The 11,657-nt window shown below is 51.6% G+C and overlaps 1 protein-coding gene across 1 annotated transcript; it reads right to left on the reverse strand.

The window, feature by feature from the left end:
* Positions 1-1,842: 1,842 nt before the first annotated feature.
* LOC129147693 (leukocyte immunoglobulin-like receptor subfamily A member 6) lies at positions 1,843-5,670 on the reverse strand. The gene is made up of 8 exons (XM_054710791.1): positions 5,637-5,670; positions 5,442-5,477; positions 4,993-5,277; positions 4,545-4,847; positions 4,032-4,328; positions 3,479-3,781; positions 3,152-3,202; positions 1,843-2,134 (listed from the first exon to the last, which is right to left on the reverse strand). The coding sequence occupies exons 1-8, from the start codon at positions 5,668-5,670 to the stop codon at positions 1,998-2,000; spliced, it is 1,446 nt and encodes a 481-aa protein (XP_054566766.1). The 3' UTR covers positions 1,843-1,997.
* Positions 5,671-11,657: the final 5,987 nt, after the last annotated feature.

Below are 11,657 nucleotides of genomic sequence, written 5' to 3' on the forward strand. Positions count from 1 at the left end.
GCTGAGCAAGGCAGAGACAGTCCAGGATGTGGTTGGCAGTGTCTCCACACCTCATGGGTCTGTTCACAAGGTGCCCATCTCACAGGAAGAGGACCAGACCTTTCACCCTAAAAATAGCAGGTGCTGAAGGTCTGATGTGAACCACGTCCTGACCACACCTCACGTCCAAAGTACCACATTTACTTTTCCTACGCTCTGCAGTCACATAAGGACTTTCACATAATTTTTCTGCCATTGGAAAGTCATACCAATTTATTCAATTTATAGCTTTCAACAGCCCCTGGCCAAGCTAATGTAGAAAAATAGTGAATGGTCTGAAGCAATCTTCAGGAGAAATATGACATCTCTCTAGCGGCTAGTATCTATTAAGGCCTTGTGCCAGTCACATAGTCTTTACTCTCTGGCCAAACAAAAAGCAGAGTGGACAGTTGGATTCTGCATTTCTAGAAGAGAAGACAACCTACAAGGTTTGCTTTTTGTTATTTTAGTTGAAATCATTCCTTGTGTGTGAGTCAAAATCAGTGTCTTATATTTATACTAGAGGCCCCGGTGCACAAAATTCATGCATGGGGCGGGGGGTCCCACAGCCCAGCCTGCATTCTCTCCAATCCAGGACCTCTTGGGGGATGTCTGACTGCTGGTTTAGGGAAACCTTCAGTCGAACATCCCTCTCACAATCCGCAACTGCTGGCTCCTAACTGCTCGCCTGCCTGCCGGCCTGATCACCCCCTAACTGCCCTCCCCTGCTGGCCTGATGGCCCCTAACTGCCTCTGCCTTGGCCCCTGGCACCGTGGCTTTGTCCGGAAGGATGTCCAGAAGATGATCGGTCTAATTAGCATATTACCCTATAGATGGAGAGAGAGTGAAGTGAGAGAAACACATCAATTGGTTGCCTCCCAAACACATCCAGACTAGGGCCAGGAATGGAACCCGTGACCCTTTGATGCATGGGCTGACTCTCTAACCACTGAGAAACCCTGGCCAGGGCTGGAAGTTAGCACTCTGTCCAACATCTTTCCATTCCCCTATCCTGCCTGTGTTGAGGATCATTCCACTCTATGTTTCTATGAGTTTGGCATTGGTAGATTCCACACATAGGTGAGAACAGTATCTGTCTTCCTCTGTCCCATTTATCTCACTTAGCACAATGCCCCAAAGTGTCACCCATGTCAGAGCTGGCAGGGTTTACATCTTCTTCATGGCTGAATAGTATTCTTGTATGTACGTATTCAGAAAATGGCAAAATGCCACAGATCAGAGCATCCTAAAAAGTGATGATTTTCAGAGGCAGCACAGCGCCAGGCTGTCCCATCAAACACTAATGTGTCCAATCCAAGTGATACCATTGCTGGGGAAATGGCACAGTTGACATCTGATGAGGATGGGAAGGGATGTGGAGTACAGATAGGGGAATAGGCATCATTTTGGATTTCTCTTTTCCAGGTTTGTATCTAATTTTGCCCATTTGTTTAGTTACTGAATCCAGGCAAATTCCTCTGAACGGAAGAAAAGACTCAATAAGGTTCGTCTGGTCACGTGGAGATAAAAAGTAAATAATATGGCATCACGTAAACATAGACAGATATTGTACAATAGAATCGTACACTTGAAACTTGTACAACTGATGAAACAATGTCACCCCAATAAATGTAATTTTAAAAAAGTGGAGGAGAGCATGAGGTGTTAGATGCGGGGACCTACACCTGCCACGTGGGATGGTCCTTCAAATCACAGGGATGAGGAAAGAAGTGTGTGTGTGTGGGGGGTCATTACAGAAAACCAACCAAGACGTGGAGAGGAAACTCACATTTAATAGAGGGAGAAGCTGGTCCAGGGAGCACTCGGACATCTCCTGCTCCAAACCATGTTCATTCCGTTAGAAAAATCAGCTGGCAGGTCTCCCAACGCATAGTCCCCACTTTCCTTCAGTGCCTCCTGGGGTCCTCATATGGGATCCAAGGCTCCCCCTCTGAACTGTGCATTGTTCCCTCTGCATTCACCTCCTGGCTGCATCCTGGGTCTGTCTCTGGCTGTTTCCAGCCTGAAATACCAGCACCCCGAGCACCACCATGACCAATCCAGCCACGCCCATCCGGATGAGATTCCCCACGGTGTAGTCTTCGGGGTGGGAGGCTGGGAATTTGGAAAAGTAGGTCACAGAGGCCAGGACACTGGATATCCACCCAGAGCACCCACTTCCCCTTCACAGGACATGACCCTCTGAGCCCAGCCTCATAACTGAGAGTTTCTCCCACTCACTGATCGTGGGGTCTGAGTCGTTTGGTGATGGGCTGGTGATGAGGGTGTCAGCTGCTCCTAAGAATCATGACACGAGGGTGTGAGTGAGGACCTGGGGAAACAGGAGCCTTCCTCCTGGGCCCTGTGCTCTCAAATGCTCCACTTCTCAGATCATAACTTTTATACCATCCCTCACCACCCAGCCCCACAGCAGGAGCAGCAGAGCTGGGAGCTGAAACAGGGCTGATCGAACCAGGGCTGATCCACCCTGTTCCCTCCTCTGAGCTGAGCCTGAGCTGAGAGGGAGGACTGGGTGCCCGGACCCTTGTCCTGACTGTCCCTCCCAGTACAGTGTCACTGTCACTGACACAGAGGGGACAGGCCCCATAACATCACGTCCTGGGGGCTTCCCTGTGAGGCCCTCTCCCAGGAGGTCAGGGCCAGAACCGACAGGAAGTCTAAGCTCTGGACAAGGATTCTCTCTTTCCACACCTGCAGACACTGAGGCCCAGACAGGGTAAGGGGGTGTCTATGTCAGTGAATTCAGAGGGGTATGAACCCCCATATGGCTCAGCCCCTGTCCCCCATGGAAGCACCCATCAGCTCCCCACAGAGGCCCTCACACAGAGTGGGTAGAAGAGACCAATCCTCAGTGCCTCCTGGGTTCAGGATGGGGCAGGAAGAGTCGGGGCTGCCTTCTCCCCAATGAACCCAGCTCCTCCCCAGCCTGCGCCCCCACATCTCCCTCTGCCATGACCACCCCACTCATCACCAGCCTCAGACCCTGGGACTCCTAGCCCACCCGGGACACAAGCCCGTCCTTAAGGATCTGGGTCACTGGATCCCCTGACAGACTCTCAGGACTTCCTGGGTGGGCTGTGCTCCCTCTGGGCAGAGCTCCCCGGGACTCACCAGCTGTGGACATGGGCCCTGTGGGTGGGGGGCTGGGTCCTCGAGAGGGTTCTGGAAGTGAGGACAGGAAGAGGGTGAGAGGCTTGGGCTGGCCTTGGACCCCATTTCACACAGACTCCCTCTTACATCTGTGCTGTGGCCCCTAAGACCTCCCACTGCTTCAGTATCCAGGTGAGGGGGAGGGAGTGGATGGGGAGGGAGGGCCTCCAAGGAAAAGATCTCCTCTGAGTGATCATCCCTAGAGCCTCTCCATCCCTTTCAGCCATGATTGTTCTTGGGATGGGACCCTGAGCTGACAGCTCAGCAGACAGGGTCAGGGGCCCTCACCTGAGACCAGGAGCTCCAGAGACTCACTAGGGAGTGACAGCAGGAAGGGGGAGGAGCTGTGTGAGCTGTAGCACCTGTAGGTGCCCTCATGGGCTGAGGCCACAGGACTCATGGAGAACTCTGCCTGGAACTGCTGAGCTCGGTGCTCTGATCTCAGACGAGAGGGGGGATCGGCTGCCCCCTCCTTGGACAGAAGGAACGTGTCCCTCAGGCTCTGTGACTGACACCTCAGGGTCACGTTCTCTCCTGAGGCCACCCTGGGGCCTGGCTGCACCGAGAGGGAGGGTCTGTCAGACAGCTGTCCTAGAGAGAGAGAGGGAGGGTGAGGGCTGCCTGTCCACCTTGTTCTGCCCTGAGAGTCAGCAGGGCTCTCTCTGAGGACTCTCCTCTCTGTCTGTCTCTGTTTCTCTGTGTCTTCTCCTTCCTCCTCCCACCCTCCGACTCTGTCTCTCTCCCTCCCTGGGACCTGCACCTTCATTCTGGCCTCACACCTGAGACCCCAGCAGGGCCTGTGCAGAGTCTGGGTCCCTAACTGAGCCCACTGGCTCCTCACCTGCCACCAGGATGTCCAGAGGGTCACTGGGGGCCGACCACTCAGAGGAGAGGTTGTATCCACCGTAGCATCTGTACCGGCCCCCGTGGGAGCTGCTCACAGTGCCCAGGGGGAAGAGGGCCTGAGAGAGCCCAGCCTGGGGCTGCAGGACAGGGCTCTGGGGGAGGTCCCGTCCCCCCTCCTTGTGCAGAGCGAATCTGTCATAGCCGACATCAGAGCGACACTGGAGGGTCAGGCTCTGTCCGGAGGCCACGATGGGGCCCTGCTGGCTCAGGAGGGAGGGCTTCCCAGACTCACCTGGGGAGACCAGGCGTGAATTACAGGGGCTGCTCCTCCCATAATCCCTTCTCCTGGCCTGGCCTCCAGGTCTCTCTGTCTCTCTCTGTGTCTGTACCCCAGGAGCCCCTGTGCTCCCCTCACCCCACCCTCTCACATGGGGCTCCCCTCACAGCCCAAGATGCCAATAATGTGTCTGGTGCCTCAATCCATGGATAAGACAACAATGGGACTCACCTGGGACCAGGAGCTCCAGGGGCTCACTGGGGTGTGACCACATGTGGGGCCTGACCCTGGAACAGCCATAGCATCTGAACGTCCACCTGTGAATCGGGGTCACGGGGCCCACAGGGAACAGGGCCTGGGACTGCCCACTGGGCTGTGGCTGTGAGTCTAGGGCCCAGGAGAGCCTGTGATCTCCTTCCTTAGTCAGAATGAACCTGTGAAATCCCTGCCCTGAGCCACACTGGAGGGTCACGTTCCCTCCTGAGGTCACAACAGGGCCGGGCAGGGCGGAGAGGCTAGGTCTGCTATAGGATCCTAGGAGAGGAGAAGGCAGGGTATTAAATCAGCTCACAGCTCCCTCATGTCCCCCAGGGCTGGGCTGTGAGAGGGAGACACCCTGAGAGCAGACCCCCTTTCTGAGGGCAGAGCCTGAGGCTGGGACCCCTGAGTGTCCTCTCACCTGTCACCACCAGTTCCAGGGGGTCACTGCGCTCTGACCAGCCAACAGGGCTGCGATAATAACAGTGATATATTCCTGCAACATGCTCTGTCATGTGTGTGATGGAGAACTTGGCCTTGTCCCCGGGATTCAGTGGCTTCTGTTGGTACAAGGACGCTGGGCTTCCCACTTTAAACAGACGGTACTCCTCAGCCTCTGGGGTCCCCTGACACCAGATGGTCACGGGGCTTCCCCAGGGGATCACAGGGCTTGGCTCAGCCAAGAGGGTGGGTTTGGGGAGGGTCCCTAAAAGGAAACCAGAGGCTGTTTTACAAAAACCTTCCCACCCTCATCCCCCAGCTCAACCCAAGACCCTCTCGTTTTATCACCTCATCCCAGCACCTCTGTACTCCCTCTTGGGCCCCAGGGATGAAGGAAGAGGAGCAACATGGAGCCTGGGGAGGACTCACCTGCCTGCACTCGGGTCCTCTGGTCCAGACTCAGCCCTGGAAGAGAGTTCCTGTTCGATATTTGCACCCGGACCTCTGAGCTGATTCCCTTCCCATCAGGGCACCATCCACTCGAGCTGCCTGAGCCTGAGGTTCCCCATGAACAAGGGGGTGCCATCCCCCCTCCTGCTGCCCCTCCCCGTGTCTCCCACTGACCGAGGCAGAGAAGAGCGGAGAGGAGGGACATCATGGCATCTGCTCTGGTGTCTCCTCCTCTACAAATGGAGGAGACTCAGGGCTGGAAAAGCTGACGCACAGGATGTGGTGGGTCAGAAGCTGCTGCAGCCCTTCCGCGTCCATGAGCTGTGCACCCGCTGCCTGCGGACTCTCCCGCCCTGGGCCTGGCTCTGAGGTTCCCCAAACGAAGGGCTCAGGAGGAGAGAAGGCTCTCGGGGGACAGGAGCCCGATCCCTCCTGGCCCCGCAGGGATCTTTCCCTTTGTTCCCGGCGACTCTACACATTTGGTCTGGCCTTTGGGTTCTGTGACGGCAACTTTGAGTGGACTTTGCAGGGTCTGGTTGGTGCTGTTGGTCCATCAGGAAACAGTCTCTACTCGCACTGGACGTTTTTATAGCAGAGGTGTTAGTCGTTCATCCCTCAGTTGTTAACGTGAAACTCAGAATGGAACTGCCCATGGACCCAGCAGATCCCACTTGTGGGAACCTATCCTCAGAACCCGAAACCCCAATCAGAAAGAACGTATGCTCCCCTGTGTCCATAGCAGCGGTATTTACAACAGCTAACACCTGGAAACAGCCCAAGTGCCCATCGGTGGATGAGTGGGTACAAAAGCTGTGGTACATTTACGCCATGGAATACTACGCAACTGTGTAAAAAAGAAGGAATTTTTACCCTTTGGACAGCATAGAGGGACCTGGAGACTGTTATGCTAAGTGAAATAAGCCAGTCAGAGAAAGACAAATATCCCATGATCTCACTTACATGTGGAATCTAATGAACAACATAACTTGATTTAAAAAATAGGTCCAGAGGCATGCTGCATGGAACAAGTAGACAGATCTCATGGAAGGGGAGCGGGGGGCAGAAAAAGATTAACTAAAGAACTTATTGGTATATATGCATAGCTCAGAGCCATAGATATTAGTGTGCAGAAGGCCTGCAGGTGGTGTGTGCTGGGGGGAGAGGGGTGCATATAGGCAGAGATGAAGGTCATCTGAAATAATGTAAATAATAATACAAAAGATTCGGTATTATCTTGAAGGAGAGGGCTATCTATAATAATAAAAGGGTAATGTGCTAATTAGACCAGACATCCTTCTAGATGACCTTCCGATGAAGCCAGGGCTGCAAGGGAAGCCTGGGTCTCCGATGCCGGAGGGAAGCCGGTGCTGGTAGACGGGGGAAGGAAGGCCTACTCTTGCACAAATTTCATGCATCGGGCCTCCAGTCTACATATATAAAAGCCTAAGTGACCAAACGACCAGTCGACGGGTCACTATGACGCAGACTGACCACCAGGGGGCAGACGCTAAATGCAGGAGCTGCCCCCTGGTTGTCAGTGAGCTCCCACAGCGGGAGCACCGTTCAGCTGACATACATGAGCCAGACACCGGGCTCACGGCTGGCAAGCACAGCTGCGGAGGTGCGAGCCTCACCCGCCTCCGTGGGAGCACTACCGAGCAGTGGCAGGTGCAGTGGGCGGTCGGGATGAGCGGGAGAGGCACGGGCCTGGCCTGGGCTTGGGCTGCTCCTCCGCCGCCCGCTGCTTTGTGCATGACTACATCCCCTGGGGGATGTCAGACTGCCGGTTTTGGTCCAATCCCTCAGCCTGGCCTGCGAGAGGGTGCAGGCCAGGCTGAGGGTCCCCAACCAGTGCATGAATCAGTGCACGGGCCTCTATTATAAAAAGAAAATAAGAATGCTAATGGCAACATTATGGGAGACATGCCAAGAAGGGAGGAGAAATGGATTGATAGAGTGACAGATGTCAGAGGGGAGGTGGGGCGGGGGGAGGACTTGATGAAGAATGGGAAGCGATTCACTAAAGAGCATATATGCACAGCGCATGGACACAGACAACAGTGTGGTGAGGGCCAAGGGAGGGGAGATGGGGTGGGTGGAGGTGGGCAAATGGAAGAAATCGGGGACATCTGTAACAGCGTCAACAATAAAAATTAAATACACTTAATGGTTTTGTTGTTTAGATTCCACATTTAAGTGATTTTATATGGAACCTGTCCTACTCCGACTGGCTTATTTCACTTCGCATCCAAACCCCCAGGTCCATCCATGCTGCGGAAAAAGGTAGGACTTCCTTCTTTTTCACAGCCGAGTTGTACTCCATTGTGTAAACGCACCACAGCTTTTTTATCCGCTCATCTCCCGACGGGCACGAGGGCTGCTTGCACATCTTGGCTGTTGTAAATGATGCTGCAGTGAACGTAGGGGATGCGTACCAGGTATATTCTTTCGAATGAGCATTTCGGGTTTCTTCAATTCTATCCCCAGAAGTGGAGTCACTGGGTCAAATGGCAGTTCCACATTTTTATTTTTATTTTTTTATTTTTTTTTAAATATATTTTATTGAGTTTTTACAGAGAGGAAGAGAGAGGGATAGAGAGCTAGAAACATCGATGAGAGAGAAACATCCATCAGCCGCCTCCTGCACACTCCCCACTGGGGACGCGCCCGCAACCAAGGTACATGCCCTGGACCGGAATCGAACCCGGGACCTCCCAGTCCGCAGGCCGACGCTCTATCCACTGAGCCAAACCGGCCTCGGCCACATTTTTATTTTTTGAGGAACCTCCATACGGCTTTCCACAGTGGCTGCACCCAGCTGCATTCCCAGCAGAGGTTCATGAGGGTTATTTCCCTGATGATTGGTGACTTTGTGAATATACAGCGGAGTGAGGGCAGGCTCTGCAAAAATGGTGCTGGAAAAATTGGACAGGCACATAGAAAAAGGAAGGAAGGAAAGAAGGAAGGAAGGGAGGGAGGGAGGGAGGGAGGGAGGGAGGGAGAGAGGGAGGGGAGAAAATGTACCACCCACTTACACCCTACACGAGAATGCACTCAGAATGGATAAAAGACTTCAATGTCGGTCACAAAGGCATAAAAGTCCCAGGAGAGACACTTCTTGTGTTTTCACCTCAGAGGCAGGCGAGGAGCAGAAATTCACAAACACAAAGTCCATATTCAGCTCCAATGAGGGGTCCCTGCTTACCTGCCCTTCCTGAGGCTGAGGACTTGGGGACCAGGGTGCTTCTGAGGAAGGGGAGGCAGGGGCTGAGCCCAGCGGAGAAGGTCACAGGATGTGGGGGGCCGGGTCCTCACACCATACACACACTCTTCAGAAGGTGCTAGCCTCACAGGAAGGCGACACCTGCTTTTCACCCTAAAAATAGCAGGCGCTGAGGGTCTGACTGGAACCACATCCCCGAACAGCCTACATGTCTTTGTTTTTTATTGAAGTTTTTTATTTGCTGGGGTGACATTGGTTCATAAAATTATACAGGTTTCAGGTATACGATTCTACACCACATCATCTGTACATGGTATTGTGTGCTTATCCCCCTAAGTCTAGTCTATTTCCACACCACTTACCCCATCTTTACCTCCCCCCACCCCACCTTTCCCTCTGGCAGTCACCATAGTATTGTCTGTGTCCATGAGTCTTTCTTTTATTTCTTTGCTTAATCCATTTGCCCTTCTCCCCAACCCCCTCTCCTCTGACATCTGACAGTCTGTTTTCTGTATATGTGAGTCTCTCTCCACTATGTTTGTTATTTTTTTTTAGTTTATTTTATTTATTAGATTCCAAATATGATTGAAATCATAGGGAATTTGTCTTCCTCTGACTGGCTTATCTCACTTGACATAATGCTCTCCAGGACCATCCATGCTGTCACAAAAGGTAAGAGTTCCTTCTTTATTTTACAGCTGCATATTATTCCACTGTGTAAATGTACCACAGCTTTCCTCCGCTGATGGGCACTTGGGCTGTTTCCAGATCTTGGATTTTGTAAATGCTACTGCTCTGATCATAGAGGGGCATAGATATTTGTGGATTTATTGATGATAAGCCATCCTAAAAGGTGTGTGGTTTCCATTTGCCTCTCTCTGATGATTAGTGATGTTGAGCATCTGTTCATATGTCTACGGGCCATCGGTGTGTCCTCCTTGGAGAGGTGTCTATTTAGGTTCTCTGCCCATTTTTTATTGAATTGTTTGGGGGTTTCTGGTGTTGAGCTTTATAAGTTTCTTATAAATGTTGGACAATAAGCCCTTATCATATATATTGGAAAATAGTTCTCCATTCAGTGGGTTGATGGTTTCCTTTGCTGTGCAAAAACGTATTATTTCTTGTGCCGTGCCAGCACAGCCAAAGGTTCGGTGAGCCTGAGGAGGGTCAGTGAAAGATTAAAGAAAAAAAACAGAGAAAGAGAATATAGCTGGGGCTCGGTGGACCTCCTATGCCTGGATGAGGCCACAGAGTAGGATCCAGCCAGCAAGCTGAGGCTTCATTCTATCGTCAGAGAAAAACAAGATCGTGGTCAACATAGTTACAATGTTCTTGTGAGTTTCACTTTTTTTGGCAGCACTTGCTGCACCTCCCACAGCCCATTAGCTACCCAGGAAGGATCTAGGGGGTGGCCATAAGGTCAAGCTTAATTATGCTAAGAGGGCTCTGCCCTCTAAACTGGGACTTGTTTGTGGTCTGCCACAGGTTAATCTGAGGCTTAACCCTACAGCCACTCTCTACAATTTCCTCCTTACCCCTTCATTTAGAAAAATTTTCTATTGATCATTTTTAATTGATGTTTTTATTAAAGCATGGTAGGCATACCATGTCATATTAGTTTCCGGTGTACGGCACGGATAGGATATTTATTATTGACTATCTGCCCTTCCCCTTCTCACCCATCTTTCCCACCCGTTTGGAAACCTTCAGTTTGTTATTTATTTCTATGTGTCTGCTTTTGTTCCCTTTGCTTTGAGGATGTGAAAAATCCCAGAGATAAGTGACTAAGGGAACCCCTTTCACGTTCTGAATGGTTCAGGATTCAGGTTCAGGGTTTGGGTTCTGGAGGAGGCCACACACAAATGAAAGAGACTAGAAAAATATTAATTTGGCAATATTAGGGGCCAGATGGGAACCCAACTCTAGTGAGAGGACTACATCCCACTCTGGCCTTGCTACCCCTGTTATTAAGGTTTGGGATCCAGCCATAGAGGCAGGCAATTCCAGTAATAGCCAATCAGAAAGGATTTACATAAGATTGACAGGTGTAAGTCGCTTTAGCTACCATTGTTTGAACTAGACAGTGAGTGGTTGGCTCTGACCTTTCAGAGTTTCCAAGGTTAACCAGCCTTCCGGGTTCCTTGTCCACACCTTTCTGCTAGTGGGAACAATGGTCAGTTTCTAACAAGTGACATCTTTCCTTGTCTGAATCATTTCACTCAGCATAATACCCTCTAGGTCCATCCATGTTGTCTCAAATGGCAGGATTTCATTCTCTTTATGGCTGTTTTATATTCCATTGTGCATACATGCCACATTCTTGTCATCTAGTTGTCTATGGATCTAAAGATTCAATGCAATGGTTGTTTTTTTCCCCCTAAACTCTTGACACGATAGATTAGGCCATTGATTTATTGAGGTTATTAATTTTATCATTTCATAAGTTTGATGCATCACATTTACATTACAATTTCAGTTAAAACATTCACTTGTTTTGTTCACACGTTCGTTATTGAGAAGTCTGTTGCTTTGATTTCCAAATGTAGAGATATTGGCTTATCTTTTGCTATAGAATGAGGTGACTCCCCGAGAGTCCCAGCGGTACCTCAGGTCTCCGCGGTGGTGGGGCACTAGCTGAATGTCCAGGAGGCAGCTTTCCTCCTGGAGTCCCTGTAGGCCCCCTCCCTGGAGTGTGGTGGTCTGAGTCCCTCCTGAGCTAGTACACACTGGGCTCTTCTGGGGGCTCCTCTGACGGGGAGGATGGGGGTGCACTTGTCTGTAGTTGAAGGGCCAAGAGGTTCAGCTGGGTGTAGGTCACATCCTGGGGAGGGGGGGGCATCAGATGCAGCAGCCTGGAGCAGGGGGAGAGAGAGGGATGAAACATGGTTGGGGTTTGAAAAGCCTCCAGGCCTGGGGAGAATGGGACCCACCTGACCATCTGTCTATCCTCTTCTGCTTGTCTGTCCTTTGTG

Source organism: Eptesicus fuscus, chromosome 21 (genome assembly GCF_027574615.1).
Source record: "Eptesicus fuscus isolate TK198812 chromosome 21, DD_ASM_mEF_20220401, whole genome shotgun sequence".
NCBI lineage: Eukaryota > Metazoa > Chordata > Mammalia > Chiroptera > Vespertilionidae > Eptesicus > Eptesicus fuscus.